Here is a 24,128-nt window from a genome sequence, read left to right on the forward strand (position 1 = left end):
TCGACAGAGTAAATAGTGTTAGAGTGACATCTGATGGACAGACACACACACACACACACACACACACACACTCGACAGAGTAAATAGTGTTAGAGTGACATCTGATGGACAGACACACACACACACACACACACACACACACTCGACAGAGTAAATAGTTTTAGAGTGACCTCTGATGGACAGACACACACACACACACACACACACACTCGACAGAGTAAATAGTTTTAGAGTGACCTCTGATGGACAGACACACACACACACACACACACACACACACACACACACACACACACACACACACACACACACACACACTCGACAGAGTAAATAGTGTTAGAGTGACCTCTGATGGACAGACACACACACACACACACACACACACTCGACAGAGTAAATAGTGTTAGAGTGACCTTTGATGGACAGACACACACACACACACACACACACTCGACAAAGTAAATAGTGTTAGAGTGACCTCTGATGGACAGACACACACACACACACACACACACACACACACTCGACAGAGTAAATAGTGTTAGAGTGACCTCTGATGGACACACACACACACACACACACACTCGACAGAGTAAATAGTGTTAGAGTGACCTCTGATGGACAGACACACACACACACACACACACACACACACACTCGACAGAGTAAATAGTGTTAGAGTGACATCTGATGGACAGACACACACACACACACACACACACACTCGACAGAGTAAATAGTGTTAGAGTGACCTCTGATGGACAGACACACACACACACACACACACACACTCGACAGAGTAAATAGTGTTAGAGTGACCTCTGATGGACACACACACACACACACACACACACACACACTCGACAGAGTAAATAGTTTTAGAGTGACCTCTGATGGACAGACACACACACACACACACACACACACACACACACACACACACACACACTCGACAGAGTAAATAGTGTTAGAGTGACCTCTGATGGACACACACACACACACACACACACACACACACTCGACAGAGTAAATAGTTTTAGAGTGACCTCTGATGGACAGACACACACACACACACACACACACACACTCGACAGAGTAAATAGTGCTAGAGTGACCTCTGATGGACACACACACACACACACACACACTCGACAGAGTAAATAGTTTTAGAGTGACCTCTGATGGACAGACACACACACACACACACACACACACTCGACAGAGTAAATAGTGCTAGAGTGACCTCTGATGGACACACACACACACACACACACTCGACAGAGTAAATAGTGCTAGAGTGACCTCTGATGGACAGACACACACACACACACACACACACACACACACACACTCGACAGAGTAAATAGTTTTAGAGTGACCTCTGATGGACAGACAGACACACACACACACACACACACACACTCGACAGAGTAAATAGTTTTAGAGTGACCTCTGATGGACAGACACACACACACACACACACACACACACACTCGACAGAGTAAATAGTTTTAGAGTGACATCTGATGGACAGACACACACACACACACACACTCGACAGAGTAAATAGTTTTAGAGTGACCTCTGATTCACAGACACACACACACACACACACACACACACACACACACACTCGACAGAGTAAATAGTGTTAGAGTGACCTCTGATGGACAGACACACACACACACACACACACACACACACACACTCGACAGAGTAAATAGTTTTAGAGTGACCTCTGATGGACAGACACACACACACACACACACACACACACACACACACACACACACTCGACAGAGTAAATAGTGTTAGAGTGACCTCTGATGGACAGACACACACACACACACACACACACACTCGACAGAGTAAATAGTGTTAGAGTGACCTTTGATGGACAGACACACACACACACACACACACACACACACACACACACACACACACACACACACACACACACACACTCGACAGAGTAAACGCTGCTGCCACCTAGTGGTGTTTGAGGGGTCATTACAGTTTTCACTAGGACACATTTCTCAATACTTGGGTCAGTTTTTCAGAACTCTTCACACGCACACACACACACACACTCTTGAACACACTCTTGAACATCAGTGTGTGTGAGCTGAGGTGAGGACCATCATCTTTTTGGCATAAAAATACATTAAATTATGACATAATTTCATTTCTATGAATTATTTTCTCATAGACACAAACACCTCAATGTAAAGGCATTTACCGGTATTTTCATGCTTTTTTCAAAATTTTAAAGTTCAAAACAGAACACAAACCTGAATAAGCCGTCCGCTTCTTTAAAGTATAGTTCTAACTCTGGAAAAATGAAATCCAACCAAAACATTTATATGTCACTGAATGTCTTCACCAGTGAGACACATGTCATGCAGAGACTCTCCTCGTGTGTTTGCATAAAGATGCGTTTAAAAGTTCACTATGCTGAGGGGGTGCTAGATCATTGACAGGGGGAGCTGCGCAATTAGCCTATATATATATATACACACACACACACTATTATTTAAATGAGCAAAATTTATGATGAGATGTGCTCCAGTTCACGTGCAATGCAATCGCGCCCGCGCCTCCTTATCTTTATCATATTGTCTGCTATATTTGCTTCTTATTTCAATTGGTTGATGAAAAATTGATTAAAATTAAGATACAATTTATACAAAACGAAATTCACTTTAAAAAGGCTTTCTACAAAACAAAACTTAATTTATTTTAACAAAACTTTATCTATTTTAACAAAAATGAAATTAAATGCGCTTATTTAATGGCTACAACACACATATAGTGGGCCTGACTCTCTAAATATTGAAACAATTAACATCAACAATACTGAAATGCAGTTAATTAATAGTAAATGTTAACTGATTTAATTAAGTGTTACCGAATTTTTATACACCGATTCAAAGGTCTTGCAGCACCTGCTAGCTCCTCCCTAGCGCCGCCCATGATGCTGTTGCAGATGAAATATAATGTGGATAACATTGAATAAATATATTTTCGTCAGGTTATATGCAGATTATTAATAACCCCTTCATCTAACCCTCTCACCGAACCCTCTCTGCTGTTTGCTCATTCTTAACCTAAATAATTTACGTTTTAGTTTTTTAGAATTGTTTACTTCATCCGAATGGTACGAAACTTGGTAAACGTTTTGGCACTTGCTCTGTGAATAAAAAAAAAAATCATGGACATGATTGGAAAAGGTTAAATGTTCCTGGGAGAAAGAACGCCACAGATGTTCTGTTGGAGCGCATTAGAGACGAGTTTCCTCTAGTGGAAGCATTTGGTACTGCGGCCACACACACACACACACACACACACACACACACACACACACACACACACACACACACACACACACACACACACACACACACGCACGCACGCACGCACGCACACACACACACACACACACACGCACGCACGCACGCACGCACACACACGCACGCACACACACACACGCACGCACGCGCACGCACGCACGCACGCACACACACGCACGCACGCACACACACGCACGCACACACACACACACACACACGCACGCGCACACACACACACACACACACACACACACACACACACACACACACACACACGCACACGCACGCACACGCACGCACACACACACACACACTCACTGAAAGCTCAGATTAATGGCTATAGAGTAAAACATGTTTAGAAAAATATGTATTTCATGTAAAATGTAAAATTAGTCTTTTTATGCTGTTTCAGAACAATAAACTTAAATGTCTATATAACGTCTATAATAAATGTCTATAAATGTTTTTTGTTTAAGTTCATTTTTAAGTTCATGCGCTTTAAAGCATTCAAGATTTACGACACTTTAAGATGGACATTTGATTTTCAGGTCTATGCTCAAAAAGTGATTAAATAGATCATAAATATTTCATAAATATAATTCAATACGATAAAATCCCCTCAAAATACCTAAATATTAAATAAAAAACATTATCAAACTAAAATATAGTGGCCTATATTCATTTAATTGAAATAAAGTGTAATTTTTGAGCGGCACACGAGCAGCCAGAGGGTTAGACGTCCGCCTGCACATAAACATGTTTTATTCGTGTGTTCTGCTCGATTCCTCGTCCGACTCGCAGGGGGTTGTGGGTAATATTCGCCGCTGTGCACAGATCCGCATGTCGGATTCCAACCGGAAGAAGTGGAATACTAACTTCCGCATAATACGATCAGGACGGGTAGTGTGTGAATTGGGACGCAGCATTAGTCAGATAGTCGGGTTAGTGTGACATTTATTAAGTTGGCTCAACAAAACATTATTTGTTCAAATGAATGTGTGCTGACCTTAACTAATTACTCGGAGAAGTTTTCCAATGTAAGTGAGTTCATCAAATAAAAACTTTTATCTGTTTGTTTCCAAAGTCATTTATTAATGCAGTTTCTGATTGCGCTGACGTTGTGCTGAAACTGTTTGCAGGGCGAGTGAGGTTGTGTGTTATCAGTCACTCTGTGTTGTGTGTGATTAAACCCTGCAGGGCGCGCCGGGGCCGTCAGGGGCTCCTGGAGCACTCGGACCCCACGGACACAAGGTTCGTCCGATACTAACATCACCGCTAGCAATTATGCTAATACCTGGACTTGACTCTGCTGGGAATAGCCATGCTGAGATTACCTTTATTCCGTTCCTGGAATTGTGTGCGCTTATCTAGTGGATTCTAGGAGAATCATTTTGTAGCAGAATTTCCTTTAATATTTACAGTGATTACTGGGCTTGTTATCTGGAAACAAATGGCTTCTTCTAGCGAAGTTATAATGGAGAAATTGCTTGAGATCCTCTTGTGTTGTGTGTGTGTGTGTGTGTTCAGGGTGGAGTGGGAGAAAAAGGCATTGCTGGTGATCCTGGTACGGACGGTCAAAAGGTAAGAGTCTCGATGTTCTGCATTTAGTCACGCAATGGTGCTGTTAGCCTGTTAGCCTGTTAGCCTGTTAGCCTCCTGATGGATGAGCCGAGGAGTTTATCCTCCATCTGCAGCTCCACTAAAAGAGCCTAAAGAGCAAAGACACCAGTGACCCCTGTTTCCACCCAGTGGTCATTGTGGAGGATTACAAATACCTGGGAGTGCACTTGGGCAATAAACTGGACTGGGCCGAGAACACTCCAGCCCTACAGGACTGGCCAAAGCCGACTCTCTCCTGAGGAGGCTGAGGTCCTCAACACTTGGACACACACACATGCTAAGGTGTTTATGAGTGTGTGGTGGCCAGTGCTGTTGCATGCTGGGATAGCACACGCTAAGGGGCTGTTTACACCCGGCCACTTCATGCGTTTCTCAGCTTGGATAGCGATCTGATTTATCAAAACGATTCCATTTACGGCTGGTCACATAAATGTGTTTTTGCAAAACGGATATAAATCCGATCTTCAGTTCCCGCGCTATATGCAGATTTAACGGAGTTCGCGTCAGCGAAAGCTACAGTTATGAGCTGCACTCGGCTCTTTCTTGCAAGAAAACGACATCTATGAAAAGTTTCAGTCTGGATTCAGGCCACATCATAGCACTGAAACTGCGCTTGTTAGAATCACAAATGATTTACTTTTAGCTTCGGACCAAGGCTGTATCTCAGTACTAGTTTTACTTGATCTTAGCGCTGCGTTCGATACTATAGATCACACAATACTCTTAGACCGACTACAAAATTACACTGGTGTTCAGGGACAGGCATTAAGCTGGTTCAGGTCATACTTATCTGAACGCTACCATTTCGTCTACTTAAATGGAGAAAAATCGATCATAACTTCGGCAAACTATGGAGTGCCGCAGGGATCTGTGTTAGGCCCTTTATTATTCTCAATATATATGCTGCCACTTGGTAATATTCTAAGGAAACATGGAATTAGTTTCCATTGTTATGCTGATGACACTCAAATATATATTTCATCACGGCCAGATGAATACGCTAAATTATCCAAATTGACAGAGTGTGTTAAAGATATAAAAGATTGGATGACGCGTAATTTTCTTTTATTAAATCCAGACAAGACAGAGGTAATACTTATCGGTTCGAAAAACGGTCCACAAAACCTTTCACAGCACGACTTTAACATATTAGGATGCCCTGTTACTTTATCCGCTACAGTAAAAGACCTGGGTGTTACATTAGACTGCAACCTGTCTTTTGAAAAGCATATTTCATATGTTACAAGAACAGCCTTTTTCCACCTTAGAAACATTGCTAAGCTACGTAACATGCTATCAGTCTCTGATGCAGAAAAGTTAGTTCATGCATTCATGACCTCGAGACAAGATTACTGTAATGCTTTATTAGCTGGTTGTCCTGCATCTTCAATAAACAAGCTACAGTTAGTGCAAAATGCAGCCGCTAGAGTTCTTACTAGGTCAAGAAAATATGATCATATAACACCGATTCTATCATCACTTCATTGGTTACCTATAAAGTTCCGTATTAATTACAAGGTATTGCTTTTGACTTATAAAGCTCTGAATGGTTTAGCTCCAGTCTATTTAACGGATCTTCTATCGCCCTATAATCCATCGCGCTCTTTAAGATCACTAAATTCGAGGCTTCTGGTCATTCCTAGGATATCCAGATCCACCAAAGGAGGGAGAGCATTTTCACATTTAGCTCCGAAGCTCTGGAATAGCCTTCCTGATATTGTTCGAGGCTCTGACTCGTTCTCCCAGTTTAAAACTAGACTAAAGACGCATCTATTTAGCCAGGCATTCATATACATTTTTTATCTTACAGTTACTGTAAATTCGGCCTCTACTTCATAAACGCCAGAGGAGAACTGGCCCCGACTGAGCCTGGGTTCTCCCAAGGTTTTTTTTTCTCCATTGGGTCATCTGATGGAGTTTTAGGACACCATCGGGTCACTTGATGGAGTTTTTCGGTCCCTTGCCACTGTTGCCTTTGGCTTACTCAGTTGGGGATATTCAAATTAAATGACCCATCATACCACTGATCAGCTCCACCAAACTTGGATGTCTTTTTCCAGTAATAAACAAACACTGTTAAGTTGTTTTGATTAATACTGTGAAGCAGCTTTGATACAATCTGTATTGTGACAAGCGCTATATAATTATATTTGACTTGACTTGACTTGACATTTTATTGATCATCAGCTAAAATCAAAATCAAAGACCGCAGTAAGAGAGAGTGGTAGCAGCACTGGGAAGATCATGTCGTTTCTTTACTTTTAATGAAGATGATTGTGTGTTAAGCGTCTGCGACTTACTTTCACTTTGATTTGCTGTAGTGCGCGCTGGCTTGATGAAGAGATGCTCATCTGCGGTGATGCTGCAGTAGCGTCGGCATAATGACGTCGTTATCTTCTAGCATTTTTGAGAGGAGTAAAATTTGCATATGTGGTTTCAACAACCAGATGCGTTTACACTTGTCCAGTTCCGTCTGGAGTGACGCTGTGGGGCTTGAGCTCGACTCTCAGAGACGAGGATGCTGTCCAAACTACATGTCATCTTGGACAATGTCTCCCACGCTCTCCATGACGTGCCTCTCGAACACAGGAGCTCTCAGTGCAAGGCTTATTCTCCCATAATGCACCAGAGCGCCACAGTCATCTCCAACGCATTCTCATCCCAAGGCGTCATATACTGACGCTTTTCCCAAAGCGTCTACATCCGACGCACATGGCACCCTTTAGCGTCAATATAACACGCTTCAGTTCTGGGTAGGTTTAGGTCTGGGGTAGTGTTAGGGTTAGACCACTAGGAGGCGCCATATATCTGCGTCTCATATTGACGCTAAAGGGTGCCATGTGCGTTGGATATAGACGCCTTGGGATGAGAACGGGCTGTCATCTCTGCCTGAGGCCATCAAGCTTCATAACTCCTGACACACCGACACTTCGTTTTTAAACTGACGATATTTCTGTTTTTGTGCAACATTATCTGTTTAATAATTAATGTGCAAATATTCTTTGCTGCTATTTATTTCACCATAATAATTCTAAATAATGTAAATGTTCACCATAACAATTCTCTAATAATGTAAATATTGTATATACCCACACTCCTCATATTATTTTTCGGTAACACTTTAGAATACGGTTCCTTCGTTAATGAATAACCACAGGAACAAATGAGTAACACAATATTAACAATCTAGTAACTACTATTAACTAACAAGAAATTCTGATTAACGAATTAGTAAGTAACAGCGCACAGATGAAAGTGGTAGTTCACTATTAAAGTAACAACAGGTAACTTTTCAGCCTTCATAATATATTTCCAAGTCTCTTGTGATGGTACATCGACTTACAATAGGTTGAATGACACATCTGCCATAGCCTGACGGGGTCTGTAGCGTTTTTAATCGTACTTTTAAACTTCGGGTTTCGGGTAGTAACCGGCGAACAAAGAGAACTACAAAATTCGACTGCTTTACGGCATATACGTCACTTCCACCACCACCCCCACTTCCTTAAAATCGGACTTGCGAGCCAAATGTTATAGTCATGGCCGAAGCAGCACAGTAAAACAAGAAAGCAAAGGTTTTATCGGAGCAAAGCAAAAAGAGAAAAAGAGAAAGTGATCGCGTTAAAGGCAGAACGAGGATCAACATTGCAGAGCTGCCAACTCACGCATTGGCCGTGAGACACCCGCATTTGATTGGTTTCACACGCTCACACGCCACACTCCCGATTTCTCACGCTGAAGTGTCAACCCGGTCGGTCAAATGCCTGAAAGATGAGTTTATCTATAGATCTACCTGTTGAGCCACTCGTGATCGACAAGTTATACCGCAAATTAGTTCAAATCTCCCGGAATCTAGAGCGAGCGCGCACGCGAGACAGAGACTGTGCTCCAACGCGCGCGGACGGCAGAGAGAGAAAGCGAGCGAGAGACCTTGCGTGTGCAGGGAGCATCGAACCCCCCATCGAAAAAAGAATGCCTCTCTCTGTCTAACCTCTCTAATTCGCTAGAGTAGTAGCGAATTATCAATCTGGTAGCTAGTAAACGATATTCTAGTTTTTGATGGTTAGCTATCGCTAGTATTCTCGTTCTGATTTGAACTTTGCAATCGATGAAATGCAAATAGCAAATGTTTGACCTAAAAAGTGTAGTCTACTCAACATGTACAAAGAAAGGAGGAAGATTATTAATAAAATCATATTTTAGGATACCTAACATGTCTGTGATATTTGTATATTTGTCTTGCCTCAAGCTATAATGCAAATCGATTTGTAAAATTTGCAGATTCATTTATGGTAGCTTGATATTATAATATTGACGATATATGGTTATTATCAACCACTCAAACATTGCATTGAAGTATCATATAGATTCAGTAAAACGGTAACCAATAGACTAGGCTACTATAATGACGCTGGCTTGTAAACGCGATCATTTGTCGTTATAAAAAAAATAAAACACATGAAATTATATTCATATGACATGCTGAAATATATGCCACTGTACCTGGGATGAAGACATTTCACACACACGAGAACACCTGCATGTGACCTCCTCCTACAGTGTTCAGGGCTATCATGGTTGTCAACAAATGCACGTGCATGTAGGATGACAGTTTACGACAGTAGTAGAGGACAATACTGTTTCCCAACTGTAGGGGGAGTCCGAGAGCAAAAAACTACCTGTTGTTACTTTAACTAATCAATAACTAAACATTTTTTAATGCTTCCCAGAGAACTACTGAAAAAGATTCATAATTCATGCAAAACTAATCAATAACTAATGAAAGACAAATGACTAGCACTACATTAACATTAATAACTGCTACTGTAAACAAATACACAAGGTTTATCAATATGTAATAGCATAGCAGACTTATGATTTGGGAAATAATTAGCCTATGCTCTCTCCTAGAGAACTATTTATCAACTGAATAATTTTAAAGAAATGGCTTTTTAAATGCAGTTGTCGGGACCTTACTTGTCCTGTAGTGATTAAATGCCTGTCCAGAGGAATGCCAGAAAGTCACGGTGACGGCTGGAACATATTGAGTTATCGGCCATCCAAATACCATATACAGTGATTTTATTATTTAACCTACCTCGCAAAAAAATATGGTTTTTTTTTATGTCTCCTAGCTCATATACGTGTGTGCAAATATCTTGTGAAGGATTAGAAGATTCTACACTTTAGGATTTTCATGTAAGAATCATGATAACTAACCAGTAATGACTCAAGTGTTACTACATACTTCTAAAGGAATTACTAATTATTTGGATCCGTATTCTAAAGTGAAGATCACGGTAACTAACTAGTAATGACTCAAATGTTACTACATACTTCTATGTTAATTACTATCTAAAACTTCACCAAAAACCTCAAAAGCTTAAAAGAATTAGTAATTCCTTTAGAAGTATGTAGTAACACTTGAGTCATTACTGGTTAGTTATCATGATTCTTACAGTAGTTCTCTGGGAAGCATTAAAAAAAAAGTAGTTACTGATTAGTTAATAGTGAACTACCACTTTCATCTGTGCACTATTACTTACTAATTTGTTAATAAAAATTTCTTGTTAGTTAATAGTAGTTACTAGATTGTTAATATTGTGTTACTCATTTGTTCCTGTGTAGTTATTCATTAACGAAGGAACCATATTCTAAAGTGTTACCTATTTTTCTTTATATTTATACTCTTAGATTATATACTCTTTATCTGTCTACTTTTTATTACTATTTCTTTTCCTAATGCCTTGACAGGTGTGCAATTATGAGAAATAATTCCCCCTCGGGGATCGATAAAGTATTTCTGCTTCTGCTTCTGGTTTGTGAGCTGTGCTGTGGATCCCACAGGGCGAGCGGGGCGAGGCCGGGCCCCCAGGAGATCCCGGAGCGATGGGCCTTCATGGATATAAAGGACACGAGGTAAAGCTGCCGTTCCACACATGACCAAACCTCCACATGCACTACAGCGCTCAAAGGCCCGGCGTGGGTACGGTTTTTAGTGTTTGTCAAAGAGTCTCTCTGCTCACCAAAGCTGCGTTTATTTGATCAAAAATACAGTAAAACAGTGTAATATTACTCCAGTGTAAATCATCTGTTCTCTATGTGAATATACAGTAAAGTGTAATTTATTCCTGTGATCAAAGCTGATTTTCAGCATCATTACTCCAGTCTTCAGTGTCACATGATCCTTCAGAAATCACTCTAATATGAGGATCTGATGCTCAAGACACATTTATGATTATTATCAGTGTTGAAAACAACTGTGCTGCTTCATATTTTTGTGGAAACCGTCATATATTTTATTTTTCAGGATTCTTTGATGAATAGAAAGTTCAAAAGAACAGCAATATTTGAAAAATAATATTTTGTAACGTTATAAATGTCACTTCTGATCAATTTAATGCGTCCTTGATGAATAAAAGTATTAATTAACTAAACTAGAGCTATAATCAAATCTTGACCTGAGTCATCTCCTGACACTCACGACATCGAGGTCTAAGATCAGATTCCCAGATTCGGATAAAAGTGTCCAGTGAATAACTGAGTCATCGAGTGTTTGAGCTCAATAAAGGAACGCAATTCCCTTCTGCAACATCCAGATAAACATTATTAATGACCTGAAACACACTTGGGTGTCCCTGATAGGGACATTTGTAATGGACTCCATAGCCAGCATTTCGCCAACACCTGAAACATTACAAAATTACACAAAATATTCATACACACTGTACACATACAAATATATATACACGTTGCTAATCCATGTTCTAATTGATCCCGGTGCAAAAGAGTTTTTAAACCTGTTCTGTTTCTGACTTCTTCCAGACGGTAAGTGTTCATAAGAGCGGCAGTGCATGAGACGGGTCGCTTAAAACCCTTTCAGGCTCATTTAATATGCATTGCTCATAGAGTCTGAATAGTCTTTCAGTCCAATATTTCATAGAAGTTCCAACAATATATAGTATAAATAAATATGATGTATATATATATATAATGTGGTAACTGTGCTTCAGGACGTGGTAAACAATCTCTTGTTCAGCTGAACCAGTTTAAGCCGGTATGATCTGGTGTTTCCAGCTCTGGTCATCCACCTAAACCAGTTTGATCCAGCTAATGATTAGCTAGAAACCAGCTACCATTTAATATGTTTTACATGCATATTCTTATATGCAGTTGCGTATGAGAGGTGGCAGTGCAAATCTAGTGTACAGTAAGTCACTTTTAATAGATAAAGTTTCTGCTAATGACTGACTACATGTTTGATGGCTGTCCGGCTCATGTAATGCCGTGTCTGACACTGTTCTCCTGTTGTGGAGAGTGAAGTGAGCTGTGTTTCTGTGTTTCAGGGAGAGAGAGGACAAGCGGGACCCAAAGGCCTTCAGGTAAAGACCCCTCCACAGTTCCTGCTTTTTTTCAAAGCATAATAATAGTTTTAGTGGGGACTTTTTATGGAAAAGTTGAACTTTATCACTTTAAAACCCTGTTAAGTTAAGATGAAATTTTGTAAATCAATGAGATCTTCATAACAGTAAAGCAGATATTAACATAAAATGCCTATCAGTATCAATATCTGCCAATACTATGTCTTATAATGCTTATTTTGATGATCAAAGCTCTGTAGTTTTAAAACATATTGTATAATGCAATGCAATACAGTGATGATTGACATGAACAAATAAACGGCAACACTTTACAATAAGGTTCAAGTTAATGTATTAACTAACACGAACTAACCATGAGCAATTCATTTGTTACTGTATTTGTTAATCTTTGTTAATATTAGTTAATAAAAATACAGCCGTTCATTGTTTGTTCATGTTCACAGTGCATTATCTAATGTTAACAAAATGTTAATAAAGTATTAGTAAATGTTAAAATTAACATTGACAAAGATTAATAAATGCTGTATAAGTGCAGTTCATTATTAGTTCATGCTAACTAATGTAGTTAACTAATGTTATCTTATGAACCTTATTGTAAAGTGTTACCAAGTAAACCTTCCTCAAAATCCTTATGATCATATTTCATACTCGTGATTTTTCTAATTAATGATGTTTGGATAATCAAGTAAAGCTGCTTCAGTCCAGCTGAAATATTACTAACAATATCAAAGTTCTCACGTTTCCTTGATAAAGTCATGTCAGATTGACACAGAAAGACTCGTGAAGCTCGAGCTGAAGGACGTTTGTACAGTTACACTGACAGACTTTACTGGATAAAAGAGTCTAAACTCTCAGTCGGACACAGAAGCACTGGATTGAGTGCGTCAGCAAAGTTAATAATTTAAAAGCCCTGAAAACTGTGCGAATCAAGTATAATATAATACAGTAGGCTAATATCTTAGCTTGCAGCTGCAGTGTAATTTGTGTACTTTACCGTAATACTCTCCGTAGGGAACATCACCCTGAGTGTAGTTAGCTCAGTCTCTGTCAGTAAACGGGATGTGATGAGTCTTGTAAAGGTTATAAGAACCACCCGTTGATTGTGAATGCTAATATAACCTTTTAGAGACGGAGACCCCGCTAACACAGACCCTCTCCTTCACAGGGGGAAAAGGGCAGCAGAGGTTCTCCTGGCACTCCTGGCACTCCAGTAAGTGTTGGAACACCTTCATCCACCAGGGGGCGCCAGCTCTATTGCCCTGCACTGCACTTATAGAACTTATAGACCTTGTTCACTTATAGAACCTTATAGAACTTGTTCACTTATAGAACCTTATAGAACTTATAGACCTTGTTCACTTATAGAACCTTATAGAACTTGTTCACTTATAGAACCTTATAGAACTTATAGAACTTGTTCACTTATAGAACCTTATAGAACTTGTTCACTTATAGAACCTTATAGAACTTGTTCACTTATAGAACCTTATAGAACTTATAGACCTTGTTCACTTATAGAACCTTATAGAACTTGTTCACTTATAGAACCTTATAGAACTTATAGACCTTGTTCACTTATAGAACCTTATAGAACTTGTTCACTTATAGAACCTTATAGAACTTATAGAACTTGTTCACTTATAGAACCTTATAGAACTTGTTCACTTATAGAACCTTATAGAACTTATAGAACTTGTTCACTTATAGAACCTTATAGAACTTATAGAACTTGTTCACTTATAGAACCTTATAGAACTTATAGAACTTGTTCACTTATATAACCTTATAGAACTTATAGAACTTGTTCACTTATAGAACCTTATAGAACCTTATAGAACTTGTTCAATTATAGAACCTTATAGAACCTTATAGAACTTGTTCAATTATAGAACCTTATAGAACCTTATAGACCTTGTTCACTTATAGAACCTTATAGAACTTGTTCACTTATACCCCTTTTCCACCAAAAACGAACTGGTTCGGAACTGGTGCTGGTTCAAAGTTGGTTCGGAGTTGGTTCAACTTGCGAACCTTCTCAGTCAGAACCTGTTTGTTTTTCCACTGACAAGAGCGCCCAGCGAACGACGTCGTTACGTCACTGTGTACGTCGCCATACATCTTAGCTAGAAACGCTTGCAAGTACAACATTACTTTGGGATTATCTCTAACTCGTGAACCAAGAAGGCTTTAAAAACAATTGAAATATGTAAGTCTTTTAATCTTTTCCTTTGATATGTAATCTTTTCTGATTAGTTATGTACTCCTGTCGTGTGTATTTTTTTCTTTCCATTTATTTGTTCTATATTGTGACTGTTTTCTCCTTTGTTTACATAACGTTTTCAAAAAAAAAAAATGATAAAAAAAAAACTAGAAACGCTTGCGCTAACTTCAAGCATAACAATTACAATGGCGGACTACATCGTGTTTCTGCAAATGTTTCTCCTGGCTTTGCGATCCTATATTATGTCAGAAAATATGTTATCTAAACCCGCCCCCAGCCCCCCGACGTAAGCATGACGTGGTAAAAGAACGGTTCTAGTCCAGCAAAGAGTTGGTGCCGCTTTGGAACCAGTTTTCCTGGCCGAGAACCGGTTCTTTGGCTGTCGAAACACAAAGAACCGGTTCGCGCGCAGGCACCGGCTCCGAACCGGCTCTCAAAATGCGTTGGTGGAAAAGGGGTATTATAGAACCTTATATAACTTATAGAACTTGTTCACTTATAGAACCTTATAGAACTTATAGAACTTGTTCACTTATAGAACCTTATAGAACTTGTTCACTTTTAGAACCTTATAGCACTTATAGCACTTATAGAACCTTATAGAACCTTATAGAACTTATAGAACTTGTTCACTTATAGAACCTTATAGAACTTGTTCACTTATAGAACCTTATAGAACCTTATAGAACTTGTTCACTTATAGAACCTTATAGAACCTTATAGAACTTGTTCACTTATAGAACCTTATAGAACTTATAGCACTTATAGAACGTTTGAAAGCATGACCAGATTCAGAGATTAAGAAGCGGCTCAGATCAGATGAGTTGAAATTGCTGGAAGAGGAATTCAAGCTGAAGTTCAAATGAATTCAAACAGCAGAGGATGTTTTGCAATGTAGATAATTACATCATAAATCTTTCTGGAAATACCCAATAAATATCACATCACCAAAAACAATGAAGTGAATTATTAAAAAGTACACTTATAGCAGGTGCATTTCTTTGATTTCATTCCATTCATATTTGCATTATATTTCTGCTTGCAACCTCATTTCATATACAAATCTGAATGATAAAGTGATTAAATGATGGCTTCAGTAGGAAGTTTAATAATTACTTGTACACTCTTAGAAAGAAAAGTTCAATGGGGTTCTATACAGTTCAATTCAATTCATTTCAAAGAGCTTTCCCCAATACACATCGTTCCACAGCAGCTTTACAGTAAATACACGAGTCCACATTACAGTTCACAGTGATCGTCATCAGAGTTATGCAGTTCACAAATGTACATATGCACATCACAGTTAGATAATAATGTATTCATTTAAACAATGTAATAATTGAAGGCAGAAACAACGAGCTCCCTGAAGTCATGAATACATGTTTGTTAACACAGAACTGGCAAAAATGTTCTATATAAGGAGATATGTTTTAAACAGTTGCATGTTCACATTCTAGTGGTACAGTATGTTAATGAGCTGTGTAATCCATAAAATATAATAAAAAATAAAAAAAATAAAAAATAATCCATAAAATGATCCCCTTTTGGGAAGCACTGAAAGGCACATGAAGCGTCCGGAGGAACTCTCTAAAGCTCCAGAGAGAAGCTCTTCTTTAAGAGTGAACACACACTTCTCAAACTGAACTTCCCCATTCGGAAACTTTTATCCTGTTGAATCATTCTAGGATTCGCAGAAGATACTCCTGATTCCTGGGAAAGCTTCAGTCACAGACACTGACTCACAAACGTGTCGGAGAACAAGGAGTCGCGAACATGAGACATCTTCAGATGATATATACAACATCCAAGCCGTTTAAGAGGGAATATATAACTGATTATAAAACTTATATCTACAATCAGAGCAATATTTATCAGGCACAGATTTGTATGTGCAATAGAGCTTTATAACGCTGCGCTTCTACAGATCGAGCTTTTATGAGGTTGAGAAGCTGAAGCGTTTGTAGTGTGTGTTTGAGCTTCTTCACTGTTGCTTGTAGACAGTAGCGCTTTATTTTACAGTGTCATTATTACACGTTACTGTAGATACTATAGTAATAAATTATGCATAATTACATGCGATTATCCCTAAACCAAACACTCATCCTAACCCTAACCCTATAGTAAGACATGTAGTTAATATTACTCAGTGCTTAAATATAGAATTACACTATAAAGTGTAACCAAGGATTGTAGTCCGAAACACTTCTTTAAGATGTGGAAAGGCAAACATCTGTCGGCGTGATTTGATCATAAAGTTTCTCTTTCTGAACAGGGTGACGTCGGGCCGAGGGGAAGCAAAGGAGAGGTTTGTAGAATTACACACTTCAGTCACACTTAAACCATTCCTGCTTATTTTACACCAGATTTATGACGGTCAGATGGTCAGATGGCCTTTCCCTCTGACAGCTTCAGGCCAGTGCTGTCCGGTGGAAACTAAACACATTTAATATGGATATTTATTATTCCATGCTTGTGGGAAAATCAGTTTCCAGACGTATATGCAAATCACTTTAAAAGAATGCATTTTTCCTCCAGAGAGGTTTATTAAATATGTCCGTTCTGTGTTTACTGCACACTAGAGCTGCACGGTTTGATTATTTGGACAGATATTGTGATTGCGATTTAATCTTTAACATTTCATATTGCTGCTTAACAACAACAAGTTTCCTGATTGTTTTTCAGTCTCCTTGAACATTGTGGACTAAAACTGAATCTACTGTACGTCAGGGTGTTTACATTAACATTTAACACTAACTGACAATACAACATCATTCTAAAGCATTTATTAATCTTTGCTAATGTCAATTTCAACATTTACTAATGTCCAATGTAATAATGTTGTATCTGTTAATATTATGTAATGGACCTGAGTGAAAATGGACTAACAATGAAGAGTTGTATTTTTACTAACTAATATACAGAAAGATTAATAAATACTGTAACAAATTAATTGTGCATTGTTAGTTAATAGCAGTTAAAAATTCTAACTAATGGGAAGTGTTATCTGTAAAACTATTAAAAATACTTTTATTAGCTGATAAAAAGCTGAAGTAAAATAAATATTAGATAAAAACGTAAAATAATATAAAACGTAAATATAAATTATATTATATATATATAAAAAGATATAAAGTACATAACAAATTTACTTTAAAATGAAATAAAAAACTGAAAATATAAAAACTAAATTATTACTAAATAGTATAAATAACACTAAAATAACACTGTATATTATACTACAGTAATAAAAAATTACTAACTTATTTTTATTCAGATTATATTGTCCAATATAGGATAAGTTTGCACAGAAACATATTAGAAATGATGTGAATATGAAGTGGAGATCCTGTTACAATCAGTGCAATGCATTTCAACTATACGTTATCTAATACGCAGCGAGGCCACATCATGATTTATATAAAGAATATAAATATAAATGCAGGAATGCGTGGCTATAGGCCATACCTGTCAAGTTTTGGATTTGAAAATAAGGGAAATTTTCCGGCGCCCACCGCGACCAGTCCCACCACCCCAACCAAGCTCCAGTATCCCTTACATTTTAAGACAGGTGTTATAGCCTAAATGAAAACATGTGTGTGTGGTATAGCCTATATATACACTCACCGGCCACTTTATTAGGTACCCCATGCTAGTAACGGGTTGGACCCCCTTTTGCCTATTGACATGATGGCATCACACAGTTGCCGCAGATTTGTCGGCTGCACATCCATGATGCGAATCTCCCGTTCCACCACATCCCAAAGATGCTCTATTGGGTTGAGATCTGGTGACTGTGGAGGCCATTTTAGTACAGTGAACTCATTGTCATGTTCAAGAAACCAATTTGAAATGATTAGAGCCTTGTGACATGGTGGAAGTAGCCATCAGAGGATGGGTACATGGTGGCCATAAAGGGATGGACATGGTCAGAAACAATGCTCAGGTAGGCCGTGGCATTTAAACGATGCCCAATTGGCACTAAGGGGCCTAAAGTGTGCCAAGAAAACATCCCCCACACCATTACACCACCACCACCAGCCTGCACAGTGGTAACAAGGCATGATGGATCCATGTTCTCATTCTGTTTACGCCAAATTCTGACTCTAACATCTGAATGTCTCAACAGAAATCGAGACTCATCAGACCAGGCAACATTTTTCCAGTCTTCAACTGTTCAATTTTGGTGAGCTCTTGCAAATTGTAGCCTCTTTCTCCTATTTGTAGTGGAGATGAGTGGTACCCGGTGGGGTCTTCTGCTGTTGTAGCCCATCCACCTCAAGGTTGTGCGTGTTGTGGCTTCACAAATGCTTTGCTGCATACCTCGGTTGTAACGAGTGGTTATTTCAGTCACTGTTGCCCTTCTATCAGCTCGAACCAGTCTGGCCATTCTCCTCTGACCTCTGGCATCAACAAGGCATTTCCGCCCACAGAACTGCCGCTCACTGGATGTTTTTTCTTTTTCGGACCATTCTCTGTAAACCCTAGAGATGGTTGTGCGTGAAAATCCCAGTAGATTAGCAGTTTCTGAAATACTCAGACCAGCCCTTCTGGCACCAACAATCATGCCACGTTCAAAGTCACTCAAATCACCTTTCTTCCCCATACTGATGCTCGGTTTGAACTGCAGGAGATTGTCTTGACCATGTCTACATGCCTAAATGCACTGAGTTGCCGCCATGTGATTGGCTGCTTAGAAATTAAGTGTTAACGAGCAGTTGGACAGGTGTACCTAATAAAGTGGCCGGTGAGTGTATGTGTGGTATATATATGTGGTATATATATGGTATATATGAAGAGCATTTATTTAAAGGCTTATTTGCATATTTTCTGTTCATTTAACATTGATTGTCTTTACATTTACATTTTATTTTCACTCCACACATTCTTTTCATTTCATATTGCTTTTCTTTTACAGTTTTTCTTTTCAGTTCACATAACTTTTGTTTACTCTTTTAGTGAGTTATTGGACAAATTTGTTGCAGACTTTGTATTCTTTAAGACTGTTTTGGAAGGAGTGTATTTGTGGGCTGGGCCAGAGTGGTTAATTTTACATGAGAGTAGAGCAAACAGTTCTGTTGTCTAACGTCATCCTATTCTCTGTAACTATATTTTGTACCATGCTAAACACCCTTTCTCGTGCTGACATATAATTCCTTCCCCCGTGTGAGATGCTAAAGTCGCAGTTACAAAAAGCGTGACTGTCCCCCACCCTGCTCCTCTTCAGAAAAGAAAATTCGCTGTCCCATTGATCGCGCCATCGCGGTATTTACATGTTTGTTTGTTTTTTGGCAGGAGTGCCTTCCGTCTCTGTCATAGCGTCCATCATCCATCTCTTTTTTTGTTTGTTTTTCCCGCGTTGTCACCTATTTTTTACAGTCTATGGTTGTCACTCATCATCTGACCTCACACACTAACCTCGCGACAACTGCCACCTATAGTAGCCTACATGTAGTTATCGCGAGGCTAGTGACAGAGCTCAGATTGGGAATGTTTTTTTTTTTTACTCCGTCCGAGGTATTATTATTTTTTACGCAGGTTAAAATACGGGAGATTTACGGGAAAATACTAATACGGGAGGACGGCGGGAAAGAAGGGTAAAATACGGGACTTTCCCGGCCAAAACGGGATACTTGACAGGTATGCTATAGGCTGATATATGTGTTGATCATGTCAATGCCAATATTATTTATAAAGGACCGTTAATCACAACCTAGGTTCACCAATGTGCTGCACAATAAAAACACAAGACAATACAATATAATTAATAAAAAAACACAATGCAATACAACTTCCTCATTGATAGGCCTATTTCACAAAAATGGCCGCCGAGACCGGAAGTAGGGTAAACTCTTTTCCGGTGAAAGCGATAGCAGGTACAGTCGGAGGACAAATGCGGAGACTAAAAGCGGTTGCTTGCCTTTTTATGTTTCAACCCAAAGAATAAACAACCCTATTGATCACTTCACAGCTTTTCGTGTTTTGCGGGTTTTCACGGAACAACTGGGGAGAAGTTAAATCACGCCAGGCGCGTGTGAAGGAGGAAGCAGATGTTGAAATGGAGTGTTGATGCCGGTTCGGGACTGATGCCCTGACAAAACATGTTTATATTGCACTTGATTGTTATCCGATTTGCACGTCATGTGCTTTTATTTAATATTATTAACTGTTGGCAAATTAAAATTGTTTGTAGAAGTTGTTTTCTGTAACTTTCTTTCCTTTTTACCTGGGTGCGCTTTGCCAGGCCTGCTGTTTACTTGTGCAAGCAAGGGCAGCTGGGACATTTATTAAACGTATAAAATACTTTCCAAACCGTTACATATAGTCTTATAAATTCAGACGTTTGTGATATAAAAAAATAAACATATTAGAATAACTTTTAAAGTTGTTTGAACACGGAGCAGTTTTCCCGTGAGTGGGACTGGAAAACCCGGAGTGGATCAGGAGCGGAGTGATAACAGATCGCTTCTGTGCAGAGAGGAACGGGCTTTTGCTCCAGTCCAGGCTTTGATCACATCTCCCTAAGCGGGTGAACACCTCGTCCTTCCGACCCATTCGAACTAAAATTAAGACATTTATTACACTATTTGAGAAATATAAGCATATTTACGGCCTTAAATCATTTAAGACATAAGGACAGGGGGAAACCTGATATTAACGGAACTCCGTCGTAGCGACGGATAACTTTAATCCCTGTATATATTATTTAGTGTATTACTGAATATAAAATTACATTATATACATTACATATTAGTAAATATATTCTCACATTTTTAAACATATGAAAATGACTTGTTTCTTTGCAAAAAGTGACTTGACATGTTTCATTCAATATATAATATATCAACACCATATATTATTCTGTATGTTTTCAAATATACTGTTAAACCATTTAATATATTGATAATTCATATATAGGGAATATTTTCTTTTCATAAGGGGACCCCAGACAGTTAAATATTATTTTGTAACATGATTTTTTTTTAAAACATGTAATAGGCTATCAATCACTTCATTCATGTTTTTAGTCGAACTATTTTTTTATTTGCCTTAATTTCATTATTAGACATACTAGTAACGTTAGGTCAAATTCACTGTAAAGATGTACAATTCTTAGTTTAATTCATGGTAACATGAAAAAGGAGCCATAATCTAGTGGAAGATTGCTGCAATCTCCTGGACTAACACTTAATAACATGATTTTTTTTAACAAAAGCCACTAGATTTCACTCATAGCCTACAATCAGACATCATTTCAAATTTTTTATTTATTGTTTTTCGATATATTAATGTTAAATAGCTTAGTCATCAAGTGTCATGCCATTTAAATGAATGGAACTTTTTTATGTAAGCAAACGTCAAGAATTTGTCCAATTTCAATCTTTTCACAACCCCCTGAAAACTATCAACAAAACGGACAACATCTGATATTCTTACTTTTGTCAGATAACGTTATATGAATGACTGGGAGAGAAAACAAGCTGTTCAAAGTCCATTTTGAGAATGAATGGCGATTGTAGCGGGCGGCGGCGCGACCAGAAGTCTTTTTGCCGTCTGTGTCTGGCGTGATTTAACTTCTCCCCAGTTGTTCCATGAAAACCCGTAAAACACGGAAAGCTGTGAAGTGATAAATAGGGTTGTTTCTTCTTTGGGTTGACATAAACACCATAAAAAGATAAGCAACGGGACTAAACCGCTTATAGTCTCCGCATTTGTCCTGCGACTGTAACTGCTAGCGCTTTCACCGGAAAAGAGTTTACCCTACTTCCGGTCTCGGCGGCCATTTTGTGAAATAGGCCTATTATATGCCAAATCAAAAAAAAAAGTTTTTAACTTAGATTTAAAACCAGACTACAGAACACAGAGAGGCCGATCGGTCCACAGGCGTGTGTTTAATCCACTGGATCTGAACGCATAATAAAGCGATACATTAAACAGACAAAGTAATAAGTGAAACAAGGGCTATAAACACACAGGGGCAAACGACTTAACTAGCTAATGAGGAAACAAGATACACCCGGGAGACTAACCAACGTGAAAACTACAAAGAACTACACAACATGGCCGACCACAGGAAGCACAAGTCCTCAGCGCACAGGCGGAGTCGCGACACTCGTGCTGATCATGTGATTAATCCAGCAGAAAGGTTCGGTGGGCGAGCCCGGGGTCAGAGGTCACGGCGGGCCGAAGGGAGACCTGGGTCACACCGGTGTGATCGGGGCGAGAGGATTCCCGGGACAGGATGGTTTTCCGGGACAACCCGGCGCTCCGGGATTTCCAGGGAAGCCTGTGAGCATTCCTACATTTCTCACAGCGAGCAGTTCGTGTTATAGCCAGCAGACATTTCCTTTCATAAGCAATAAACTAATGATAAACAAACCAACGATGACGGCGCATTCATGAGGTCGAGGCTGTGTAACTGAGTTTCTTTGAAAGCTGTGTGTGTGTGTCATGCAGACGCGTGTAATGAGTGTGTGTGTGTGTGTGTGTTTCAGGGCAAGCCTCCCTCAGAGGAGCGTTTAATGAGACTCTGTGGAGCCGTCCTGAGGAGTGAGTATCTGCCCTTGCTCAAGGTCACTCACAGCTTCCCTGCTCTCTCCCGACACGCACAGGCTGATATGCAGAGCGCCGAGGACAGCGCCGGCCAATTAAAGCGCTTAGATAAAAGCACAGTTCACTAGAAAGGAGCTTTTGTTAGGGAAACTCGCTGAGCTATCACACTTTTACAGTTCGCTTTGAATTAAAGAGGTCAGTTCTGGAAGCCCATTCTGCAACATGACGAAGAAATAACCATGCTTTGGTAAATCATAATTATGATATACTAAGTCATAATTATGAGATAAAAAGTCGACATTATGACATGCCAAGTAAGTCATATTTATGAAGTTGAAAATTTGAAATTATGACGTCATAATTCTGATAAAAAGTCAAAATTATGAAATACTATGCCAGTCAAAATTATGATGTGAAACATCATAATTGACAGTCATTATTATGAGATAAAAGTTAAAAGCAGGATGCTATAATCATGAGATAAATTATCACATACCAAGCAAGTCATAACAATGAGATTAAAAAGTTGAAATTGACATAATTGTGTTATAACCATAGACTGTAAAAAATATGGACAAAGCGTCAGTGATGTCACCCATAGACTTTCTGAAGAACGGGTTGAGGCCGTTTATGGGGGGTATGGGCGGAGCCATCTTGGAAAATCTTGGGAAATCCAAACCCAATCCATATATGGGTAAAAGGGCGGGCTTTGTGTGAGAGTGAGCCGGCCGGTGGACACGCCTCTTCAGCCGAGCCTCAGCTATCTGTACCGCTACAGGATCGACTGGCAGACTAGGCTACTCTTCACAGTCTATGGCCACTACATATCAGACATATCAGGCTTTTCTTATGTTACATTTAGGCATTTACAGTGTTTCAAACGTCAGTTATAACCGGTTATAACCATAGGCATAGGTGTAATTTGCGGGTGGGACGGGTGGGACGTGTCCCCACCACTTTTGAACTCGGACGCGCGTTTTAATCCGTTGCGGAGACTCTCTA

The 24,128-nt window shown here is 39.2% G+C and overlaps 1 protein-coding gene across 1 annotated transcript in view; it reads left to right on the plus strand.

The window, feature by feature from the left end:
* The window catches only part of si:dkey-225n22.4 (collagen alpha-1(XXI) chain), a 91,417-nt gene that overhangs the window by 61,215 nt on the left and 6,074 nt on the right, over window positions 1–24,128 (plus strand). Inside the window, exons 19-26 of the mRNA XM_056240477.1 lie at window positions 4,551–4,604; window positions 4,881–4,934; window positions 10,821–10,892; window positions 12,320–12,355; window positions 13,521–13,565; window positions 16,849–16,881; window positions 22,716–22,862; window positions 23,069–23,123. Of these exons, the coding sequence (XP_056096452.1) occupies window positions 4,551–4,604; window positions 4,881–4,934; window positions 10,821–10,892; window positions 12,320–12,355; window positions 13,521–13,565; window positions 16,849–16,881; window positions 22,716–22,862; window positions 23,069–23,123 (496 nt within the window). The remainder of the gene's footprint in view (window positions 1–4,550; window positions 4,605–4,880; window positions 4,935–10,820; window positions 10,893–12,319; window positions 12,356–13,520; window positions 13,566–16,848; window positions 16,882–22,715; window positions 22,863–23,068; window positions 23,124–24,128) is intronic.

This window comes from Rhinichthys klamathensis, unplaced genomic scaffold (assembly GCF_029890125.1).
Source record: "Rhinichthys klamathensis goyatoka isolate OS25496 unplaced genomic scaffold, OSU_Roscu_1.1 h1tg000600l_1, whole genome shotgun sequence".
Taxonomy (NCBI): domain Eukaryota; kingdom Metazoa; phylum Chordata; class Actinopteri; order Cypriniformes; family Leuciscidae; genus Rhinichthys; species Rhinichthys klamathensis.